The following is a 25277-nucleotide window of genomic DNA, read 5'->3' on the forward strand; positions in this document are numbered from 1 at the left end:
CATGGCCCATGAAGGCAGAAGAGAAAATTGTAAATAGTTGTTTTTCTTAGGACCATAGTAGAAGGTAGAACTTCTATAACTGGACTACATGGTAAGAGTTCATTAAATACAGGGTTTTATATAAATATGAGTGTGTGTGTTTCTCTGGAGAGGGATCTCCAGCTTTTATCAGGTTTACAGACAATTCTCAACCTCAAAAAGCCTAAGAACCATCCACATAAAGGTTATCATTCTCTATGAAACATTGAGTCACTATTTCATGGTAGAATCCTATCTATAGGAATCATCAGCACTGGCTCATGAAAATGCAAGCCCCAACTTCCTTTTTATTTTCCAAACGCTAAGCCCTACACTAAAAATCATGTGGAAAAATCAGACATCCTGTTAGGTGGAGCCAAATGTAGACAATTCTATCATGTTTGGCCCAGCCAATTAGTGAAATAATTTAAAGCTTCAAAAAGAATGTTAACTTATTTGAAATAGGCGTGGACACATTGTTATTTTTAACATTCCCCATCAAATAAGCTTTGTGATTTTATTTAAAATGTGCTGATTAAAGGTCTCTTAAAGAAGGGGAATCTCAAGACCTCCAATTAACCAAACTTGCCCATGGCATTCCGCATCCTCTTCTCTCAAAAGATAATTTTCTTGGCTGTTAACTGTTACCCTTATTGTAGCTGCTGGTTACAAGTAGGAGACCTTGACCAGCTGTTCTTCAACTCAGCTGAAAAGCAGAGCAATAGATGATAAATGGACTTGATCATCAGCTTGAAAGATACAATAATTGTAACATATGATGGCTCAATATAATAACTGTAATTTGTTGAGCTCATAAATATGTGACAGGTACTGTATAAAATGCTTTGCAGGCACCATCCTATGTAATCCTCACGATAATAATCCAGTTGTTCACTTCATTTTACAGATGGTGAAACTGAGCCCCAAGTCACATCCCTAGTACATGCTGGTTGTCCGATTCCATAGCCCACTACGGTGGAGGTCAGAAGTCTTCATTTCCTGATGGTGGAAACTTAGGGAGAATGAGTTGCCAGAGACCTTCATAGAGGTTTCTTCTTTGAAGGCCAGGCAGGGAGAGCAGGGGCTGATTCAACGTGCAACTTATCTCTTGAACAGAGAAAAGCATGTGGGTAGGATGACCTCATGGAGTTCACGTCACCAAAGTGTTCTTCTGCCCTTGAAAGGAGAAACTGCTTTTACACTGAAAGAGTCCCAAGGAGTTTCAGAGTAGAAAAATTAACAGTTAAAACAGGGACAAAAGAAAACTGTGACATTAGAGAAGAAGACAGTTTCCTTGTCGTCATCAATTTATTTTTTAAATGCCATTCCAGAAAAGTCATCGCTTCTCATATGGGAGGAGCAAGGCGGGGGATACAGTTTCCCCCTCGAAGAGTGATGTGAAACAGCTCATCTGTGTAAGACTGGTGTTGGCAGCACAGCCAGGATAGGCAGGGCCATCAGGAATCTGCTGAATAAATGCTGGTTGTGCAAATGGTTGGCCCAAAAGCCAGGGTGTGTTTTGCACACCGAAGTTTTTTTCATTCCATCATGGCAAAAATATGCAAAGACAGCTGTAACTTTCTTATGGCCTGTCAGTTACTTTCTCCTCTTTCCCTTCTTCATGCCAAGTCTCTTCTGTGAACTGTTTCAAACAGAGGCTGTTGACCTGGTACGTGTGAACAGTCCGGAGGCAGTTGGGACACAACTACCAGTGGCTGCACAGCACATGAATCACTTATTGTCTCTTAATTGCAAGTTCTGTCTTTTTCTTCAGACCTACCCAGAGCACCAACAGGCATTGTTTGGGCTCTGGAGGGGTATTGAGGGCTGATATTACTGACCTATATTGTTGAACTTGTCTTTTGTCTTTTCTTAATCCTTTCTTATGAATGAGAGGATCAGAGATTATTCCAGCACACCCTTGTCCCCCCCCTCCCCCGGCCCCAGCCAATAAATAAATAAATAAATAAGGCGTATTGTGCTGCTAGTACATGACACTGAGAATAGTTCTCTCAAGTTGATGGAACCAGTTGATAGGTTCCTGCTTCAAGTGAAAAATCATCATATTGAATAAACAGAGCCCAGTGACCCTTTCTAGGATTTGTTCCTTTCACCCCTCCAGTGTTTTAAGTCCTTTCTTTTCTGAATTTCACATGGTGTCTTCTCCTTTCACCCTGAATGTTCAGTATCGTGCTCTTCAACGTTATGTTCACCCTCTCATCTTCCTCAATGCTCATTGCGGCTCCAAGAGGTGTGAACCACCTCTTACTCTGTGTCACTGCTCTCCTTGACTTTCCCCCATTTGTTGCTGCGATTTCTGAACTGCATGTATCTGATTTGCCTTTTCCATGCCTCTGCCATGGCTGTAGGATTTCTTTGTGAACAGTAACTCCAAGCAGGTAAGTAAGCTAATGCCCAAACCTTGCTTAATATAATTCCTTGGCTTACCATAAGCCCGAAATGTCTTGTTTTTTTGTTTTTATGATAGTATGATCCAATGCCTTGTTAATTCCATGTTGGGTTTCAACACTTTTTTTTTTTTTTTTCTTTTTAGGGCCACAGCCGAGGTATATCGAGGTTCCCAGGCTAGGGGTCCAATCAGAGCTGTAGCTGCTGGCCTACACCACAGCTCATGGCAACGCCTGATCCTTAACCTGCTAAGCAAGGCCAGGGATCAAACCTGTGTCCTCATGGATGCTGGTCACCTTCGTTAACCACCGATGGGAACTCTGGGTTTTAAGTCTTAACTAAATATTTAGAGGAAATCTCAGCATGAGAAGAAACAAAGTTTGGACACATGGTGCCTCTTATTAAAAAGTCCATATTGTCTTGTTTCCTAACCTGTTATACAGTTCCAGAACTCATTGATTTCCTGACGTTTTTAAATGCCATGATCTATTTTTTAACTTGATCCTGACCTCTAATCAAATCAAACTTTCCATTTATCAAGTCCGTCTATGTTTTCCCCTTGATGCCAGGTTCCAAACAGTATTTTATGTATCATCGTTCTGTGCCTCTTCTACCATAAGTTATGATGGCCCTGATTGCTTACAGCTCTCTGTACAGCAGCAGGGTACGCAAGTAGCATTTTATTGTTAATTGAAGTAAACTGAACTAATGCCTTGAACTGTACCCTCCCCGTTATCCATCAGGCTCCAGGGTAATGAAAGGTACAATCTGGGCCTCGGAGCTTCCTGTTACACATGAAGACATTTAGGAGGTTTTATTGTTCAGCTTTCTCAATGTTGAGAAGGCAAATGGCTCTGGGGTGAATGGGCCCTGCAAATGGCTGGACTGGCAGTGGCAAGCCTCAGCTGAGCTTGATTCATAGTGACAGTCCTTCTGTCTGCTCTCCTTTAGGATTGGGGGACAAAAGGAGGGCACCACTCATTGATAATTTATGCATCTTCAACTTAGAAGCACTTTGTTCTTCCAAAGAATGCTTTCTCAAATGTGGGTGGTCAGCTTTTCTTATTTTCCTTTGTCAACAAGATTTTAGCCTTTGTTTCAATTCCACCACCTCCCTACACCCCTGCTTACCATCTCAGCTTTGCGTGTATACGGTGAATATAAAGGAACAGTGTGTGTTTGAAGTTGGAATGTCCTTGTTTGACTTTGATGGATTTCTTTCATGCTCTTTATAGAAAGAAGCAGATGCCATTGATGACACACTGGGCTCCAAACTTAAAGTCAGAGAGCTTTCGGTGATTGATGGTCGGAGAGCTCAGAATTGCAACATCCTTCTATCAAGGTATTGTTGATGTTGTCTAAACGTTTCTGGGAGGACCAACTTTTCTATCATGTGACTCCAAACCACATGTTTGGACTTGTTCTTATTTATTTATTTTTTGGTCATGCCCATGGCATGCAGAAGTTCCCAGGCCAGGGATCAAACTTATGCCACAGAAGTGACAACACTGGATCCTTTTTTTTTTTGTCTTTTTGTCTTTTTGCCTTTTCTAGGGCCACTCCCGCAGCATATGGAGGTTCCCAGGCTAGGGGTCCAATCGGAGTTATAGCCACCAGCCTACGCCACAGCCACAGCAACACTGGATCCTTAACCCACTGAGCAAGGCCAGGGATCGAACCCATGACCTCATGGTTCCTAGTCAGACTCGTTAACCACTGAGCCGCGACAGGAACTCCTGCACTTGTTCTTTTAAAACTGGACTCTGCTGAAGGTGAAGTTCTCAGATTTTCTTCTGTCCGAAGTACAGAGGACTGTTGGCGCTTCCTATCCCTCACTGACTGTGTCAGAGCTGGATGCCTAGTGTCTTGGGATTTAATTTCCGTGGACATTTATATTTACAAAAGCAAAACATCTCAAATCAATCTTTTTGTTTGTCCTGAGAGTGTGTAAAATGGACTTTACTGTTATTTACATTTCTCAGCTTTAGAGATAGGCCTTTGAGTAATTCTGTCACAGAATTAGCACCCACAATAAAGGCATGAAGGCTGTTTTATTTTGCTTTCTAAAGTTACCTGTTTTATACTTAGAAATTATATCATTTCATGCTCTTTTTGAATATTTTTATGACTAAAAAGATATGTAAATCTCAAACCTCAGTGAAATGCTAATTTATCCAGTTTAGCCCCGTGCCAGAGTCTTTCTCATAACTGGTGAACCAACATGGCCTGGGAGCTTGAAAAGAAGAAAGGAAATTTTGGAGCCTGGAATCAGGTTGTAGCTTCAGGCAACATGTCAGGTCGTCCTGGGCATTTCAAGTCGCTTTTCTGAATCCAGTTTCTTTTCTCTAAAAGGGACTTTCGCATTGGGCAGAGATAACCCATGCTGAGGAGTTGAAGGAAAATGTAAAGAACCCTGCACTTTGGGACATTGGTTGTATTCTGGAAAGAAGGTTGTGTGTATATCAAGGCTGGTGTAAGGTGACTTCTTCAGGGAGAGTAAAGAGGGAAAGTACTAGGTAGTTCTGATTTTCCACATGGTCTTAGAGTGAGTTTCTTTTAACACAGAGCACTGCTGCTTGATTTGCAGTATGGAAGCTGGATTGATAGCCGGACATATATGACTTTAGGGAGAAAACCTTTCTTGTAAATGAAAGAGAAGCTGAACCTTAGTGAGCTCCTTGAATTTTAACACAACTAGTAAAATAACATAAACCATCCTGTTAGCATTGTATTTCTGTATTTCTGCCTCTGGCTGGAAGCTGTGTACAGAGCCAGGCCCTGTGTGTATCCCCACTTTTGCTCCCTGAGCTCAGAAAGACACCCTTGAAAGCAGTTTTAAGGGTCTGCTCATTTTTTTCCCATAGTATGTACAATTTATTTTGTGACAACTTCTTTTTACAAATATTCTTACTTAATAGCAAAATTAAATGAAAATTAGAGGAAGATTTTTTTTTAAAAAAACCTTAGAATTCCCCCCATATTCTGTGCTTTTTCAGTGTAAAGGAGCACTTTAAAACAACTTGGCCAAGGGAGCTATCACTTTGAATTTTTATAGTATTTAAGCGCTCATAAGAGCAAAAACCATGACCCGGTTCCTCATAGGCAGATTATTCTCAGTACAAGATGCCACTGAGGATAATTACACTACTTATAGATACAGTTATAACTCTTTCTGGCAAATTGCCCATCCCATTATGAAGGAATTGTTTCAGATTTGTGGTATGTAATTCCCATTACATCAAGTGTCAAAGGCCAAGGTGAGTTAGAACTTGAATGTGTCTAAACTCTCTAGAAGACTGTTTTCAGAACTTGCCTCGTATCTGTGGAATTATCCGTTAACATCCAATTTAATGAAGCCATTACAATGAGCGTTATTTTAAAATGCATTACACATAACAAAGTGTTGCTGACCTGAGCTTATGGTCAATGGGCCTTAATGCAGGCTCTAAACACCCCACCCCCCACCCTCCCAGCAGAGGCTTCAGTACCATATGCTTTTCTGCTCAGAGGTCAGTAGTTTTACTCTCTCGTCAGGAAAGCACAGGGCTCAGGGTAAAAGGAATTAAGCAGAATTAATTTGATTTTTATTTAGTCGTTTAACCAGTCTGCAGTTTACCTTGCTTTTGCTCTCCCCGTTTCGTTGGCAGTGCCTTACTACACACAAAAGCTAGGGCCTTAACGGAGGGAAGAGATGTAAAAACTTGCTTTGATACTTTTTTTCTTTGAGAGTTATCACTTTGGAGTGTTTATTTGCCTGGCGTTGTGCTGGTTGCCATAGGCTGTCCCAAGACTTAAGGTAGCACTGTAGCCTTTGGAAGCACATGGTTAATTGGAGAAAAACGGCAATGCAGGCCAGATGACTTCTGAACAATTGTAGCCTTAGACTGGCCTGGCAGGAAGGAGACGGGGAGTCCCAGCCAGGTGAAAGAAGGGGGCAGCAGCAGGGTCTCCCTGAGCAAGTGGGCCTGGAAGGGTGTTCATGGTTACAGGGGTGGAGGTGGGGGGGCCAGTTCCAAGGAGGCCACAGGAGCAAAGGCACAGCAGGGTACAAGCAGAGCTATGGCAAGAGCCCTATAATTGCAGCAGATGCTTATCTCATGCCTTAAATGAGAGCAGGCAGGAGTGCCTGCGATCCAGGCCTGGTGCCTTGGTGAGTCAGTCCAGGGTCAGTCTGTAAAGTGGAGATGAGGAAAGTGGGAGCCTTCCAGGGGGCTTGTAGGAACAAGACCTAGCATGTGGCAGCTGTTCCACTAGTGACCCATTTATGTACCGAGGGGATCCGGAATTGGTGCAGTCTGTTCTGGAGGAGAACACTGTCTTATTAAGGTTTTAAGTTTGGTGTCACAGGTTTGCGGAATAGGTTGGAAGGTGTCGAGAGCTGGAGGCACGCACGAGCAGCCATCAGTTAAAAGGCTCTTTCTGTTGCCCAGCTAGGATCTGATGAGGGACAGACTGGAGAGAGATGAAAACTGTCACTAGAACTTAGAGACTGATTTTGTTGTGGGAACAACGGGGAGGAGCGTTTCCAAGTTTATGTCAAGATTTCCTACCTTCCACACTTTTCCACTCTTTCTCTTCTTTTCGGCTTATTTCATTCCCAAAGATTGGTGACCCTCTGTTTCTTATCTTGCTGACTGGGAATTTAATTACCAGCAATGCACCAAATTCCACCACAGTGAGAGCCCATGGCGTGTTCCGTGGGAGGTATTGTAAGAAGAACACATATCTGCAGTGCTTGGCTCTCTTTAAAAGCTCTTTTTTACCCCTACACTGTGAAAGTTGTAGACCCTTAGTTCAGGGGACCTACCATGGCCTTGATTGGAGAAGAGAGAGCAGTGGGGAGGAAGTGCAGGCATCTTTCATGTGCTCACAGCATGAGTAGCCAGGTTACTCCAAGCTCCCAGAAGGAGGCTGTCTGGAAGGTGTGAAGCTCCAGGCCACCACGGACCCTGCCTTTCAGTGAGTGGAATGGACACAATGTGCCTGAGAACAAGAATCCCATTCTTCAAGCCCCCTGGCAAAGCAAACAGCTTCTCTGCTGTTTGTATATAGGCAACATGTGGCAATTTAAAATTCATTCTGCTTTATTCCCTAAACCAGCCCTCTCCCTTCCGTTTAAAAAAAAAAAAAAAAAAAAAAGAAGATGAAACTTGGAAGCTGGCTTACATTGCAAAAAATACCTAAAATACACTTTTATGAAGTGTTCTGCCATTCTTTTTTTCCAGATGCTCACTTAACATGACAGCGGGGGTGTAGTAAGCCACAAAAAGCTACTTTAAAGTAGAGGGATTTGGCTTAAATCCACTGAAGCAGAGCTAAGGCTGAGCCAGCCAGCCATCCTTAACTTAGTTTAATTACGCCTGGATGTTCCAATTCTCTTGGCAAATTTTTGAAATACTTGGGTTGAGCAAGGTGGAGTTAAATACTGTTTTTAAATGGCCGGTTTATTTCCTGCCTTGCAAAGAAAGTCCTAGAGGATGTCTCACCAGTTGCCATCCTCCCGTACACCAGAACACTGCCAAGCTTTAAAAGCAATTAAAAGGTTAGAATTGGCAGGGTCCTTAAATTACAGAGATTAGCGACTCATTCCATGGATGACAGGCAATACTAAGCACACTTTGGCAACCTATGGAGCTATCCTGGAGGGCTGGGTAGCTGTCTCCTCTTTCCCCAGAGGTACAGCCTCTTTGTCTGCTCCCACTGGCCACGTGCAGGGCAGGATGCTGACAGGTAGATTTTCTTAAGTACTACCCATTAAAGTCTCCAGGCTCTTTGTGGGCCACATTAAGAGGAACCAAAATTGTTATGAATTAGAGCTCATGTTTAGTCCAGACAGCCTCTGGGGGTTGAGAAGCATAAATATATACAATTTCAAAGGCAAGAAGTTCTGCGCTCCATATGGGGAGCTAATGAAATGCAAATCTGATACTTCAAGTATTGTTCTCACTCTGATGTTCAACTCCTTTTCTCTTAAATGCAAAACAGAAGGACTCAGCAGAATGGCACCATAAAGCGGTTTCTTCAGCTTGGTGTGAAAAGGACACAGAACTAATTTTTTTTTAATAAGCAGAGCTTTTTTTGTGATGCCTCTAGACTCTTTCACAGCCAGCTGGTTTTCATTAGTGGCAGTTTCAACCTTCCCTGATGTACCCCCTCCTTGGCCTTGCAAAACCACGGTGTTTGCCTGTACTTGACTCAGGAGCCTCTGGTGTTCCAGAATCTAGGGCTCCCGGCCTGTATGATGGGGACCTTGATGCCAGGATACAGTTTTCCTCTCTTGTATGTTTCACCCGTACCAGCTTGGCTAAATTGGTCCCTTAAGTTTGTGGTTTCCCATCAGGATGTTCTAGTGGACATGTTCATGGGAATGATTGTCCTTAGAATCACTAAAACATTCTAGAGACACCTACCCAGGTACAGAGTCACTGTCCACAGCCCAGGAGTTGTGATGGCACTACAATTGGACTAGGCAATAGAACAGGTCTTATTTTAGAACACAGGCAATCTGGCATATTGCTAGGGGCTCTGTTTGGATTTGAAAGCATGAATGGAATGGTATTCACACCATGAGCTTCCCAGATTTGTTCCTTCACCCACCTATTTATTGACACATGAAACAGCATTCAGTTTCAGTGGCAGGATGGATGGTTTTAATAAGATCACATCAAATTCTGGAGAAAAAGGATAAGGCAGAGGTGTCCAGTGTTGGCTGGGCTTTGCCCAGTTCCACCCCCGGGTTCTCTCCTCCTTCGTGGGCTTTGTGGCCAGCCCTGCACTCACCCAGCCCTCTTGTTTATCCAGGAGAGCACAAGCGACCATGTGTGCTCCATGGGCCCTTGTGTGGAGTGTTTCAGCTTGTCATTTGATTCTCCCAAACATAACCACCTATAGACCTGATGGGTGCTATAGACAGAGAGGAAATTCTGGTGAAATAGTGAATATGAAAGCACTTGGGGAAGGTTCATGATAACCCTACTAAGCACTGTTTAATGGTCCCATAGCTGCATATGAATAGTGATGTTACATAAGCTGCTGCTTTTTTTTTTTTCTGATGTGGAAAAAGTCTGTGTAGAATATGCATATAGTTTATTGAGCCCTTTCTACGGCCAGACCTATGCCAAACACTTAGCATGCATTATTTCACTTTATACACACACAACTGCCCCTCCTTTTAAATATAGTTATTATCCTTTTTTTTTTTTTTTTTTTTTTTTTTTTTTTTTTTTTTTTTTTTTTTTGTCTTTTTGCCTTTTCTAGAGCCGCTCCCGTGGCATATGGAGGTTCCCAGGCTAGGGGTCCAATTGAGCTGTAGCTGCCAGCCACAGCCACAGCCACATCCACGCCAGATCTGAGCCGCGTCTGCGACCTACACCACAGTTCACAGCAACACCGGATCCTTAACCCACTGAGCAAGGCCGGAGATCGAACCCACAATCTCATGGTTCCTAGTCGGATTCGTTAACCACTGAGCCACGACGGGAACTCCCACGTAGTTGTTATTACCTCCTGTTTATAAATGAAAAAACAGAGGCTGCATAAAAATTTTTTTTCCAAGATCACATCGAAAGGAAATGTCAGAGCCAGGACGTGGGCACGGCTTGTCTGATGCCAAAGCCCCTTCCTTCAAATGTTACGCGTGAAGGCTCTATGCTTTTCTCTGTGTTTGTGTGTGTCTTTATCCCCAGTCCTATATATGATTCTTCTTGAAATTCATAAACTAGAAGAGTAGATCAAATAATGTTAAAATAACACATTAGTGGTAGCTGATAAGGAAGTAAGATTTTTAAAATAAATCAGAGTCTGATGCTTGCAAAATAGAATAAAAGAATGACCCTATTGTAACATCTAATAATCTGATTAAGATTTTTTTGCTGTGGTTAAGACTTTTGGTTGTCTAATAAAAACATACACTTACAAGTATGTTTTAATTTCATCTCTGTCACAGTCAACTCTTTGTTGTCCTGAAATAATCAACATAAATCTTTATTATAAATTAGTAAATCATATGAAGTAATGGTAGAACAAAAACCAGAAAAAAAAAATGTGTTTTTGCTCAAATCCTTCCCTAAGAGATACTACCTAGATAAGAAAAGGTAGATACTAACTAGATGAAGATTAGCAATTGAAAGTCCTGGGTTTGTGTTAGATTCTGCCACTTGTGTTTGACCTTGGGCAAATCACAGAGCCATTCTGAGCCTGAGCTTCTCCCTTAAAAAAAATCATCACAGTTTTTTTGAATCCCAAATGAAATCATGTATATGAAAACTCCTCAACCATACATTTTATTTTGTATTTTAACTATTCAAGTTTTAACAGTAACATCGATCCTACTAACCTTCTCAAAACTCATTTTCAATATGAAAGCAAACTTTAAACACTCCGGACATATATTCAAGTTAAGACTTCAGTTTTTCTCTTTTCCTGCAATTCATGGATACTATGTATTAAAGAAAATGGTAGAACATGGGTATTTTCCCTGTGTCTCATCTTCTAGTCCCTTGCTTAAGGAAACTAAATAGTAGAACATAACAGCTTTGTTCTGTGTGTCAGCAGAGCATTACAAAGCCCCGAAAGAATGTTAAAGCCGTTTCAGAAAACTATTTTTAGGTGCAACACTGCCAGGAAATAAGCTTTCCCTGAGAGATTTTGAGAAGAACAGCACTTGAAGATCAGCAGCTGGAGTAGCAAAACGAGTTATCTTGTATTAACTTTCTGATATTCAAAATTAACAACAAATATTCTTTCTCCAGGTTGAAACTATCCAATGATGAAATCAAACGGGCAATTCTCACCATGGATGAGCAGGAGGATCTGCCCAAGGACATGTTGGAACAGGTGAGCTGCCAGGCAACTCTCAGAGCACAGGTGACCCCAGACTCTCTGGAGGGGTATCCTGGGGAGACTTGGTTGTTGCCAGTAGACCATATCCTTGCCTCAGAATCAAGGAGGTTGAACCAAGGTTCCATGTGGCTCTGTTAGAAGACATTATGACTTGAGTCTCCTGTTTCTCAAAATGATGGGTGAGAAGGATGGTCCCGAGTTTATCAAATGCCTAGGACCCTCGGCGCCAGAATCTGTCTCTCCTGCTGCTGTCACACTTGTTATTCCTTAGCAGGTCTTATAATCTACTAGCTTTGAAGGAAAGCATCTATTTCACAGGATATCGAGACTCTCAGCCCTGTGAGATCACAGAGTGCATTGCATATACTGATTCAGTGCTTAAGCCATGACACAAGTATGTCTTGGTCTTGGCTCACCATTCTCACAACCACAAAAGCCACTGTGAAACCCTTAGCACTGTCATCTTCATCAAAACACTCTCAGGTGTCATAAGGTGGGGGGTAAACTGCTTGGGGCTGGTCTTATCTCTGTGAGTTGTATGAGAAGTGGCAGTCAATTCAAATGCCTTGCCTAGCAAGTATGGGATAGATTTATATGCAATTGGTATACATCCTTGTGCTTGGTATTTGAAGATAATTTGTATTTTTCATGGCCAGGCACCAACCAGTCAGATGTAGTGACCCAGCCTCTTGTCATTTCCATGATACACCCCATGCAGCCCCTCCCACTGTGTCCCGTGTTGTTCAGCAGCTTGGCTGAGTTCTCTCCCGAATGATACTGTTGGTGTTGCACCAGCAGGTAGCCCAGGAGTGTTAGTGATCTCTCACTCTGGGCCTAAGCTTTTCTGTGCTTTGTGGGGACAGTCTCCTAAGTCAGCTTTTCTGTGCTTTGTGGGGACAGTCTCCTAAGTCAATTCTGTCTGCTCAGAAGGCCTCAGTTGCAAGGCAATGGGGCGGGAGGGGATGACTTGTGCAGTGTCACCATAACTCAATGGACCCGCCCCTCCCTGACACCTCTGCCTCCACAGTCATCCTGGGTAAGAACCCTCACACTCAGCCCAGGAAAAACTCTTCCTGTGTCCTTGTATATGGTTTGATTTAGTTCCCAAAATAGGTAATGACTATGTCTCCAAGTCTGTTAGGATGCTCTGTGTATAAATAGCTTAAAAGTATTGCTAAACCTAAAATTCCTTTTTTTGAGCATTTTGCAGCTCCTCTGGCACTCCCCACTCCAGAATACCAGTCAAAACATTGTCTCCGCCCCCAGAGAGTGCAGGCCCTCTGCCCCTCCCCAGCTCCCAGGCAACCCTGCGCTCCACAAGCCTTCACAGGAGCTGCTTCCTCCAGAGTGAGGAACCGGGCAGAAAGCTGCTTTAGTCCCTAGCTTTTCAGCCTCTATCGACAAGGTCGTACGTTTAAAATTCCACATGATCTGTTTACTGTGAGATTGCATCCAGCAAAGTTTCTCCTTGAGGGGAAGGATTTCAAAATCTTGCCAAAAGGGCTTGTAGTACAAATAGAACATACTTCAAATAAATACAAGTAAGAAGATCAGTCTACTGAAGTAGTATCTGGCCAAGTGGGATACTTTTGACCTGGGCTCTCTGGATAGTTCTGCGTGTCTCAGTCTGCTGTCTCCCAAGCTCTTTTTTTTTTTCTTCCTTTTTCTACCCTCCTTCCCCTTTCTTTACTCCGCATTATGATCTGCATTTGAGCCACTTTCATCCCTTCCTCTCCAGCTGCTTTTAGCTGCTGAGTTCAGATCTCAGATGGGATCCATACACTCCTCTTTTTTTTTTTTTAAATGGCCTCACCCATGGCATATGGAAGTTCCTGGGCCGGAGATCAAACCTGAACCACTGCAGTTGGATTCTTAACCCACTGCACTACAGCGGGAACTCCCACACACTCTTCTTGGAAAGCATACCTTTCTCCTCATCCCCAGTGTTCCCCTGACTCTTCATTCCTCTCAAAGCTGCCTATACACCGTCTGTACTACTTGTTCTCGACTCTGCCTTGAGGAGGCCTGGGCCTTGCCCCCGTACTCTTGTAACGAGAAAGAGTTGGTGACTTGTTATCCCGAACAGGGGCCTGTGGGCTCCGGGGGGCAGCTCTGGGGGGTCCCATGAAACTAGAACTGAATTTCCTTGTCCAGGAAAGAAAGGATTGTTCCCAAGAAGGAAACAATCCAAATGGGAAAACAAGCTTTGTCCTCTCTTCCTCCTCCCTTGTCTCGCCTCCTGCTCTGAGGAAGAGTACGATGCTGCCTGTCCCGTCCAGTGTTTCCATCTGACGGGGCTTCGGCTCCGACCCTTCCTTTCTTTCTCCTTGGGGACCCCACCCAGTCAGAGGATCCTACCCCTCTCCCCTCAGTCTCCCACCTCGCCCTCTCTGTATGTCACATGTTCAAGTCCCAGCCCTTCATACATACACACTTCTTAAGGCTACACATCCCTCTCTGCCACTTTTTTTTTTTTTTTTTTTTTTGGTCTTTTTAGGGCAGTACATGCAGCATATGGAGGTTCCCAGGATAGGGGTCTAATGGAGCTGTAGCCGCTGGCCTATGCCTCAGCCACAGCAACACCGATCTGAGCCTTGTCTGTGACCTTCTCCATAGCTCATGGCAACACTGGATTTTAACCCCACCGAGCGAGGCCAGGGATCGAATCTGAGTCCTCATGGATACTAGTCGGGTTCGTTTCCACTGAGCCACAACAGGAACTCCCATTTTCTCCTTTTTGACACAGCAAGTTCTTGAAAAGCTTGTCTGCACTCACCCATTTGCTTTTCCTCACCTTGCTCTAGTCCTTCTTCTTCAAAGCTCTTCTCACTAAGGACACTCACTTTCCTGTTGACAGAGCCAGGGGACACTCTGCAGTCCCTTATCTTCCTCGACTTCTTGGTGGTGCATGACATCAATGCTCACTGGCCCCGTGATGAACCACCTTCTTCTCTTGGTGCTGTAACTCCATGTAGGCCCCTCCATTGCCTCCTGTGAAGGGTCCCCCTCTTGCTTGTCCTTGGCCCGTCAGTGCTGGCTTATCTCCAGCCCTGCCTTTTTTATCTTGATATTCCCCTGGCTGCCTTATATTCATGCATGTTATAACCCACACCAATGCTTTGTCTTCCAGATTTCTGTAGGATTTCAGACCCATTTGTCCACATGCCTACTAGAAATTACTACTTGGTTCTCTTGCCAATATTTCAAACACTAAATTCACTGTCTCCCCACCTACCCTACTCCAGCCTGCTCTTCCTAGGTTTGCTGTTACACTCTCCACATCGTTGCCTAAGCCAGAAGTCTGGACCTCATCTTTTTGACCCTTGTCCACCACAATTCACCCATCAACAAGTCAGGCCAGTTCTATTCAAACCCCGTAAATAGCTCTAGAATCTGCCCACTACCCATTTCAGGCCACCATCAGCTCTCACCTGGATTACTATATCAGCAAGCTAATTTGCAACCCAATACTTTTGATCCTTCCCAATTCTTTCTCTGTTCTGCAGGCAGAGTGATTTTTTTAAAGTGCAAATTCATCCCCTTACTTAAGTTACACACCGGTGCCCTCAAAGTAAAGACTGAACTTCTTAGAAGGCCCTTGCTACTCCCTGACCTGGCCCACTGCCACCCTCCCCCATTGCCATTAGAGCCTCTCTTCCTCCTGCCTAAATGCTTTGCTGCCTGTTCTGGACCCCAGCATGATATGCACTCTACCTGGAATATATTTCCAACCTCACACCATTGCCTTCTTCCCTGTAGTTCCAGTTCTCTTTCCTTGCTGGTGGCACCCTGACTGCCTTTTCTAAGGTCCCCTAGTTAAACAAAATTTTGAAAAACTGCAAAATGAACCATCCAATGCCAGCATTAGTTTTGGAGAGGACCTCAGAATCCAGAGGCTCAGTGTCATTAAAACAAAAAAGTCCAGGGATATTTGCTCAAGAAAATAGCACACAAGCCTGAGCTTTTCCATGCAGATACACGTTTGTGCCTTCAAAGGAAATCAGACACATCCAGAAGTACTTTTTAAGCTCTAAGTATTATTGCTATCTCTTCCACATTTCATGCTCATTTCTTCCTCCAAAAGAAAATACAGCATCAAAAACTTAGATCCCGCTCTGTTACTCTCACCCTACATAAAGGAAAAAAAAAAAAAAAGATAGAATTAGATAAGTCAAAGAAATAAGCAAATTGGAAAATACACATAGAATTACTCATTTCAACATGATGTAATAAAAAAAAAAGCGTAGAACTGGAAGTCAAGAGACCCAGGTTCCATTTCTGAAGATCAAACTCATAATTGCTCTGTAATCCTGGGTTCTCTCTCTGGACCTCAGTTGTATCATCATCTCACAAGAAGGCTGAATCTCCAAGGTCCTCTGTGGTCTGTGTAAAGTGGTTCCTGGTAAAGAACTTCCTGATTCTGATTTGAGAGGCAGTACAGGACAGGTGGGTGCCAGAAATGATCATACACCAGTTTAACTGCTTTCAAGTAAAAATAGAAAGTTTCTTATTGAAATATAATTGACATATATCACTATAAGTTTAAGGTGTTTGGCATAATGGTTTGACTTAAAATTTCAAATGATTTCTGCAGTAAGTTTAGTTAGCAGCCATCATCTCATGGATATGATTTTTAAGGGTAAAAGAAATTTTTTTACTCTTAGCATTTACTCTCTTAATAACTTTCATACCTACCATGCAGCAGTGTCCATTATCACCATTGTGTGGTACATTACATCCTTGGTACTGATGTGTCTCATAACTGGAAGTGTGTACCTTCTGGCCCCCTAAATAGAAAGATTTAATCGCTCCTAGTTTATCTTAATAGTCACCTGTGAGGTGAAGTTACAAATTAAACAAATGTTAAAAATTTCATCCTGGGTCAAGTTAAACACCTCAGGGTGAAACAGTGCGACAAGAATTTAAATTATAAACCTCAGTTTTAATATTTGCATGTCCTTTTTAGCTCTTGAAATTTGTCCCTGAAAAAAGTGACATTGACCTGCTGGAGGAACATAAACATGAACTGGATCGGATGGCCAAGGCTGATAGATTCCTTTTTGAGATGAGCAGGTGAGTTTGAAAATGCATAAAAAGCAAAGATGCCTCTTGCCTTTCTAAGGAAGTTAAACTTTTTGTTTGTTTTGTTTTTGGGGGGCCGCACCTGCAGCACGTGGAGGCTCCCTGGCTAGGGGTCCAATTGGAACTGTCGCGGCCGGCCTATGCCAGAGCCACAGCAACACAGGATCCAAGCCACTTCTGCAGCCTACACCACAGCTCACGGCAATGCCATATCTTTAACCCACTGAGAGAGGCCAGGGATCGAACCCGTAACCTCCTAGTCAGGTTTGTTCCTAGTCAGGTTTGTTTCCGCTGTACCACCACAGGAACTCCAGCAAGTTAAACTTTTGATTCCTGTTGAATTATCCGGGCCAATTAACCTGGCTTAACTTGAAGCCTTTTTAAATTCCAAAATCTTCTCAAGACTAAATTGTATGGAATTTGTTTTGTTTATGTGAGTTCTTGCCCTTGGGTGAGCCAGGGTCAGGGTTTGTTCACAATTACCTCTATTTCTGAGCCTCTTGGCTCATGTACTTTGACCTAATCAAGTCATAACTTTTCCCAGTTCTAGTCAGTGTCATTCTCCTCGCCACTTTGATCACTTAGATTTTAGCTCACTCCACCTTGTACCTCAGGATCTCAAAGTGGTTGTAAAATAGTAAAAGGAAACAAACAAACAAACAAACAAACAAAACAGACTCAGACATAGCAACCTGGAGCCCACATAACTAAACAGCCAGGGTCTGAATGTCCAATCGTGACACAGGCAGACATCACTAATCGATCATGGCACTCTTCCCACCGAGCCTTGGCACGCTGTCTCAGCCCTTCTCCAGAAGGCCCTGCGGCAGCTGCTGCTCCATAATTGAGTTTGGCGTGTGAGCAGAGTTGATTTGCCATCCCAGGCCTAGCAAATTGATTCTGCATTAGACAAGGACCAGTGATCCTGAAACTCTCAGTCAACCCCAAGGCAGAGCTATTCCCTGCCTGCCAAAGGCTTGCACATGTGGCCAAGGTGAACGTGCCTCTCACTCGGCTTTTCTTTTGTACCTAGACTTAACTTCTGTTGTTGTTTCATTTCAGCCTACCATTTTGTATCCTACTGTAGAACAAAGAGTGGTTTTGAAATTTTTTCTTTCTTTTTATGGCCACACCTGCAGCACATGGAAGTTTCCAGGCTAGGGGTCAAGTCGGAGCTGCAACTGAGGCCCATGCCACAGCCACAGAAATGCTGGATCCAAGCTGCATCTGTGACGTATGCCATGGCTCACAGCAACGCCAGATCCTTTACCCACTGAGTGAGGCCAGGGATCGAACGTGGATCCTCACAGAGACTACATCAGTTCTTAACCCACTGAGCCACACCGCAGAGCCACAACAGGAACTCCTGGTTTTGACATTTTGACATGTGTGCCTAGCAACCCTAGGTGGGCAGATAGATGCTACCTGTAGTAATAGCTGCCACTTAGTGATTGTCTAGATTTTTGCCTCTGTCTTCCCATCAGCTCTCCTGGGAGAGCTGTCAGCAGGGAGGTAGTCTTTGCCATCGAATAAAAGAGTTAAGAATCCTGTTCAAGATCACCTAGTAAGAGTGGAACCTGGGCTGCCTGATTATAGGGCATAGTTTTGGATGAGGGATGATCCCTGGTCCTACTGGACCAAAGTGTCCACCAGAGAGCAGATTAGGCAGTGATTTCCAAAGGCCTGAGCAGGACGCCTACCCTTACCCACTCAGAAATATATCCTGGAAGGCAGAGCTTTCCAGCCCCAAGAGGAGCAGGTACTAACTGTGAAGAAAGAGGAAGGTTTGGAGAATGAGTGAGGAGAGGATGCTGGAGACAAGCTTCACCCTAGAGTTATGCCAAAGGCAACTCTGTGGAAAGTGAAGCGGCACCGGAGGAGTGCAGGAAACAGCCCTTTACTTGCGGAAGGGGGGTGAGGGGGTTGTTGTTTACGATTCATTCCTTTTCATCTCTTTTCTGTTCTCGAGAGCTACTGGGACTCTGAGGAAAAGAAGGGGGCTTTAGTCAACAGCAGTTAGTGCTCCCATTCCTTGAGCAATTGCCTAAGCTGATTGTAGCTGAGGACCTGCTACACTTGCCCCAACACCCCCCTTCTTTGGGCAGCAACAAGTGGGCTCACATGCCCTGTTGTGTCCAGGGAAGGAACTGTGTGTGTTTGTTGTGGGTGCTCTAAGGTACTGCAGCCTCCATAGCCATTGAGTGAATTAGCTATGTTAAGTAAATGTTCATTAGTCTGTGTTTGCTCTTACAGAATTAATCATTATCAGCAAAGATTGCAATCGCTGTACTTCAAAAAGAAGTTTGCAGAGCGTGTGGCAGAAGTGAAACCCAAAGTAGAAGGTAAAGTCAAGCTGCCCAGACTGGAAATGACATTTATCTTAAGTGCCCATTTGACAAGTGCATGTAGTAAATAGGATGATGCCCTTGGTGATTTTTTTTTTTTTTTTTTTTTTTTGCTTGAAATCTGTTGGAATTCTGGCAGATAATTACTTAAGGGCTGTACTTGGCTCACTGGCCTAGCTTGGGTTCTGAAGCTCACAGCACACCCTTTGGACTCTGAAGAATAGAGCTTCTGATATCTGGGTGTTGATGAAGAATTTTTTGTTTTAACTTATCACTCCTAGCATTAAACCTACAGTTAGTTTTCTTGCAGTAAGACCTTACTAGATTTTTCTAAGGGAAGGTTTGAGGCTATTATATGGTTTGATTTTGAGGCCATTAAATTTTTAGATGTTTGAAATGTGAGCAACTGAGGAACACAAAAGTGCAGGCTGGCCTCAGGGCCCTGATGACACCCACCAGCTGTGACGTGTCATGTGTTTGCCCAGCCTTTAAAGCAGTGGAAGTGATCAATAGTCCTGTTAGGCTGACTCACACCAGGCAGGAAAGGGTTTGAGGAGGAAAGTGGTAAAGGCAGCTGCTGCTCTGTGTGTTCCTAGCTGCTCACGGTCAGGCCATCGGCCAAGAAAAAGACTGAGAAAGGCTAGGATCATGCAGCTGCCTCTGGGTCTCTTGAATATCTTGAACTGGTTCTTCTTGTCCCTTGCTCTTTGCTTCTAGTCAGGGATTTAGAAAGTGCTCCCGGGTGGTCTAAGGACCTGATCGTACATCTTCAGTGTCTGCTATCAAGTGTGTGGATTTGGGATGGGTATCATTGAAAAGTCTTGGTTGTCACGGTTTTGTTGTTGTGTGCTTTGTTTTGAAGCCATTCGTTCTGGCTCAGAAGAGGTGTTTAGAAGCAGTGCCCTGAAGCAGTTGCTAGAAGTAGTTTTGGCATTTGGAAACTACATGAATAAAGGCCAAAGAGGCAATGCATATGGATTCAAGATATCCAGCTTAAATAAGATTGCTGACACAAAGTCCAGTATTGACAAGTAAGTATGGAGGGCCTAGGTGCTTAGGTCAGAGCTCAACCTTATATACCCTCTGACACTGAAGCATCTGGTCTGCATGGCTCATTCCTTCTCCGGCATCAACTCCTCTCTTTCCTTCTCATCACTACGTGCATCCCCAAGTCCCGCTGGGCCAATTAGTCTTCATTTTCATTCCACAGGGATATCATCTAGCCCAAGTTTTTTGTGTTCTGGGTTCTCTTGGGTAAACTTTGTATTACAGCATAAAACACGAAAGATAAGTTCACTCAGATGTACAATTTGAATTTTCACAAACTGAACTCATTGGCATGACTAGTGCCCGATCAAGAAAGAGAACATTACCAGCATCCTACGAGCATCCTCATGACCTCTCCTTGTCACTCCCCTTCCAGAGATTAAAAAAAAAAAAAAAACTAACAGCTGATGATAGAGTGTGAAGCTTGTGGCATTGTAGGTTATGTTTTTCTTGGTACCTTACAGCTAGCAGCTATGTGAAAAAATGACCACATGTACATGTGTTTTGGTTGTTGGTGTTCAGCTGCTCATCCCAAGACTCATTAAAATGCTTCCTAGAAAGTATATTTTAGGTGAACAGATTCCTATTAGAAACACCAGGATGTCATTTACAGGTAAGGGCATGAAGCAGGTAACTCTTGCTCCCCTGAGAGCCATGTATCTCTACAGTTCTCACTGACTTGAAGAAATTTGTTTCTACAGTCAACTTCTCTGTATCCAAATTCTTTTTAGAAATATGGGCTGTTCACCGTAATTATTCCTAACCAGGAAGGCTTTTTACTCTGAATTTTATATAAGGTTAGTGTCATGGCAACCCTGAATCCATCCCATAAGAAGTAAGCATTGTGTTCAGTTGCAGGGTAGGCCTTATTTTTCCATTGTATAGAAAGAGATTAACAAAGGGCAGCAGTTACATTCAATCATGGCCACCTTATTTTTAATGCAAGCACTTGATCCTTTCAGAGCCCTTTCACAGTTGATTGTCACAACTGCCTGTGAGATCTACAGGCCAAGTGCTGTATCGCCTGTTGTCAGATAAAAACACTGAGGCAAGGTCAGGCGGCTCATTTAGCTTGTCTGAGGTCACAGCCAGTACCGTGTTTGGCCTTACAGGTATTTGACAACTGTTCTAGTGGTCAGCCCACAGCTCTCCTCCACCAGCAGACAGATCTTAGAGGGTGCAATAGGTAACTGCAGTATCTTACTTGCATATAAAGAATAGCCATCTTTTTAAGGAAGGGTGTTCTCTTCAACCAAGCTTGGGGGTTGGGAGGACGGACCCCTTACCTATTCAGTCCTATTCTCTCTCTCTCTCTCACACATACACACACTCGCACAGGCGCTCTTCATACCCCTTGCCTCCACCCCTTTACACCCACATTTACTGATAACCTGATACTGACGACGTTATTATCTGCTTCTTCAAGCTAATGTTACTACAACATTTATCCAATCCACAAGCCTTTTCAAAACAAATTTAAAACACGTCTGATCTCTCATCCCTCTTCACTATGCATTAAAGGCTTGTTTCTGGTAATGATGAAAGAATCATCAAATGTGAGGCTGGTTCATTATTATTACTGAAGAATTTATCCTCAAATGAGGTGTTACTTGGATATAGCAAACAAATGTGGAAGCTCCGCTCTGGTTTTAAGTTTTTCTACACTATAAAAGGTATGTAGGGTGAATTAAATAAATTTCTCTAGCAAAGCATTTTTCCGAAATAATGAAGGAAAATGGCATTACTCTTCTCGCAATGGTAGATAGGATTTTGCCCCTTCACGCAGCCAGCACACAGCAGACCCACAGATTCTGTGAAGGGCAAAATTGAAGTGGTATAATACAGCTGAACAGCTGCAAAACCAGTGTCTAGAATATTAGCCGCTATTTGGCTGAGCAATGGTTTTCTGATTATTGAGAGCAAGAAAAGTAAGGGGGAATTTTTTTCCACCTGGGCCAGTTGACTCAGAGGAACAGGATTGCAATGACTTCTAGGAAGCTGCAAGGGTAACCAGAAATGGTTTGCATAGATGTGGAAAAAAAAAAAATTGTTTGGCATCTCTGCTCCATTTTAGAGGTGGGGGAGGGACTGTTGTGACACTGCATTGTGAATTAGCAAACTGCTTAAAAATTATGGAAATGTTTTTTAAAAAATGCATTTGTGTCCTCCTGAACATGGTCACTTTCCATAGACTAAGCGGTTCTTGGTCTTGGTTGTTCGACTCAGTGGGGAGTTTTTAAAAATACCCATGCCTGGCCCCAACCTCATTCCAGTGACTGAATCAGGTTGGCCGAGGCATCTGGGGTCCAGGACACGGTACCAGACTCCCACGTGGCCTCATAGATAATGTTATCAGACGCCTGCCTTTCCATCCTGGGTCAATCAGGGTTCAGCCCTGTCACCAAGGAAGAGGGAGCAGGTTATGCAGTTAGGAGCTGAAGTGTTGCCAAAATTAGGAAGCAGATTCTTGGCCGCAAGGGAATCACGTCCATGATGGCACCGGCCTGGCCCTGAAATAGGGAGCTTTCTAACTTTCTGTCTACCCCTTTGCTGCAGTGGCAAAACAGATGAGTCAGAGGGGGGAAACGTTATCACTGAATCGAAAGAAACCTTAACTGAGAGGTGTCAGTAATTCTCATCAGTGAATTTCAGCCCTGTACTTTCCTCTTTTGTGGATTAAATATCCCTCACTCCCCACCCCGCCCACCCGGCTTGTTATGAGCTCGAAGGGTGGACCTGGTATCTGGGTGGATGTGCTGGCAGTGGTTCAGGTTCATTTCCATCACCCATCGCATTACTCACATTTTGAAAGATCCCCATTACAGGCCAAAAATGTAATCCTTAGCCCCTGCCCTTCCCTTTTCAAGGCTGTGTGCTTCCTTTTGACATCAATTTATGTAAATCCTGTGTAGGCTCTCCTCCTTTTCCCTCGAGAATCTCTACCTTAGAGGAACCTCCACATTCTGAAAGTAATGCAGGACTACAGCATTCTTGTGGGATCAGTCACTTGAATACACCAGTCATATGCAGGTATTAACGATGCTTAATACTCTCTCCTTTAATTGTAGGAACATTACACTTTTGCACTATCTCATAACTATTGTGGAAAGTAAATACCCCAAGGTTCTCAATCTAAATGAGGAACTGCGGGACATTCCTCAAGCAGCAAAAGTAAAGTAAGTACTTACAGCCAATTGTTTCAGTTTATTAAATCGCCTGGATTCTACCTTAGCTGCTGAGACAGTACTGCAAGAAGAGGGTCCTTCTGTTTGCTTTCTCCTAAACGTACATGAAATGAAGCTTGAATCATATGCAAATAACTCAGATGCGTTACACGGTTTGGAATATATGGTCGACTCTTGAACGAGAGGGTCAAGGGTGCCAATTCACACCCCCGACCCCTACTGTACAGTTGACAATCCAGCATCCAACTTCATTGTGGACTCTTGCTGTACAGAGTTCACCAGATTCAGGGTTCCACATCTGAGGAGTCAGTCAACCACAGATCATGTAACACTGTAGTACATCATTATTGAAAACAATCTGTGTGTAAGTGGACCTGCCCCGTTCTCACCTGTGTTGGTCCAGGGTCAGTGTGTGTTTGGTCTGACTGCTTTGGAATTCTCCTGGATGCAGCCTTTAACTTCCACAGCACCTAATTTTCTGCATTATGAAGAGTATAGGAAAGGAATGTGGTAATTCCACTTGTAATTAGAAAGGGCGGTTCTATTGAAATACCAGAGGGAGCACCCTTGGTTAAATGAGGATGGGTGGGTAAGCACATAGAAAGCCCACAGGTCAGGGCATTGCTAGTAATTCTCCCATGTGCACACACTCCCAGAAACCAAGCAACCTCTTAATGGAGAGCAGTCTTTATGCAAACGAAGGAACTAAAAATAACATGGTAAGGTGCTCAACTTTCCCCACAAACTTCATACCACTTTTCAGAGACTGAGGGGCAGGCACCTTCCTTGCTGCTCTTTCTTCTGTACCCCCCCACCCCTTAAACATATTCCATCTTTTTGTAGTGATTTTGAAAAGTAGGAGGAGCAGACCAATTTTTTTCCCCTCTGTAGAGTTTGTTAGAAATGTCAGGTAAGACATGAAATTATAATGTTAAAGTAAATGAAGTATCAGTGAATTTCTTTACAACTTAATTCTCAGGTAATTCACACGTAATCTCTAATGTGTAAAAGCTGTCAAATAGAAAGAATTATGGGAGAAGCCAAGGAAATGTTATCAGTTAAAAAAAGAAGTCAGACTTCCGTCGTGGCTCAGCATAAACGAATCTGACTAGTATCCATGAGGATGCAGTTTGATCCCTGGCCTCGCTCAGTGGGTTAAGGATCCATTGTTGCCATGAGTTGTAGTGTAGGTCACAGACATGGCTTGGATCCTGTGTTCCTATTGCTGTGGCTGTGGTGTAGGCTGGAGGCTAGAGCTCTGATTCAACCCCTAGCCTGGGAACCTCCACATGCTGTGGGTGCGGCCCTAAAAACAAACAAACAAACAAAAAACAATGAAATGGAAACTGGTTAGTACAACTTTAAGAAAAATTATTGTTGATTGAAATGTGGGCCATCACCTTGTAATATTCACTGTACAGAGCTTTTGTGAAAGCTCATTACAGTAATGAAGAAAGAGTACAATACAAACATGATTGTGGATCAGTTGTTTCCTTGTCGAAAGGGAGCCAGACATGGCAGGGAATTTATTTCCACATATAGTAGTTTGCTTAAGTGAGATTTTTATGAGATTGAAACATGAGCTATTTCTGTGCAGTTGGAAGATATTTCTATTCTGCTCTTTTTAGCCTATAAAATATACCTACTGACTGGGAAAAGCAATAATAATAATAATAATAATAATAACTCCATACCTAAATTCCCTAAGTTTAAAATGTTGCTGCCTCTGAGATCTCAATACTGAAGGGAATTTTAAACATTTAAAAATAAACTCATATGGACTTCCAGCATGAAACATTTAAACTCATATTTAAAACAACATATGAAGTCCCATGTTGGTTCCTAAACTGCTGCCGTTTCCCACAGCATGACTGAGCTGGACAAAGAAATAAGCACCTTGAGAAATGGCCTGAAAGCAGTAGAGATGGTGAGTATCTGTTTCTTGTTAGAATCCCCCTCACTAGCTCTCTGCCGGCGATGATGTGCAGCAGAGGACGTGCTGGCTGCCTTGCCATGTGCTGTACTGGTATGCTCGGGATAGAGGTTAAAACACACACACACACACACAACAGAGAAGCAAAGGCAGCTGTGTTCAGCCTGGTGACACAGGGGCAGCCACCAGGACATCACAGGGGTGTCATGGGAGCAGCAGCTGGGGAACTGGGCTCAGAGTTCCACCCCTTTCCTACCTGTGAGGCAGGACTCGTGATGTGGATTGGGCTAGAGGGACCTTCAGGGTCCTTTCTGGGTTCCTGTTCTCTTGACAGATGATGCTCACTCTCAGTAGAGCAGCAGGACTTCGCTATTGTCTTTGACTTGGTCCTTTGGGGAGTATTAGTTGAGCAGACAT

At 43.4% G+C, this 25277-nt stretch overlaps 1 protein-coding gene and 1 long non-coding RNA gene across 4 annotated transcripts in view; one reads left to right on the forward strand and one right to left on the reverse strand.

Annotated features, from left to right (window-relative positions):
* The window catches only part of DAAM1 (dishevelled associated activator of morphogenesis 1), a 175760-nt gene that overhangs the window by 140202 nt on the left and 10281 nt on the right, over window positions 1-25277 (forward strand). For 2 of the 3 annotated variants that reach the window (XM_021102686.1, XM_021102688.1), the window contains exons 16-23: window positions 2388-2417; window positions 3663-3769; window positions 11178-11262; window positions 16235-16341; window positions 18604-18692; window positions 19558-19726; window positions 22811-22918; window positions 24794-24854. In XM_021102686.1, coding sequence (XP_020958345.1) covers window positions 2388-2417; window positions 3663-3769; window positions 11178-11262; window positions 16235-16341; window positions 18604-18692; window positions 19558-19726; window positions 22811-22918; window positions 24794-24854 — 756 coding nt within the window. The remainder of the gene's footprint in view (window positions 1-2387; window positions 2418-3662; window positions 3770-11177; window positions 11263-16234; window positions 16342-18603; window positions 18693-19557; window positions 19727-22810; window positions 22919-24793; window positions 24855-25277) is intronic. The other variant, XM_021102694.1, reaches the window with a different exon arrangement.
* LOC102167425 overlaps window positions 11269-25277 on the reverse strand; it is a 90090-nt gene continuing 76081 nt past the window's right edge. Inside the window, exon 3 of the long non-coding RNA XR_002347112.1 lies at window positions 11269-15397. This is a non-coding gene — a long non-coding RNA (uncharacterized LOC102167425). The remainder of the gene's footprint in view (window positions 15398-25277) is intronic.

This window comes from Sus scrofa, chromosome 1 (genome assembly GCF_000003025.6).
Source record: "Sus scrofa isolate TJ Tabasco breed Duroc chromosome 1, Sscrofa11.1, whole genome shotgun sequence".
NCBI lineage: Eukaryota > Metazoa > Chordata > Mammalia > Artiodactyla > Suidae > Sus > Sus scrofa.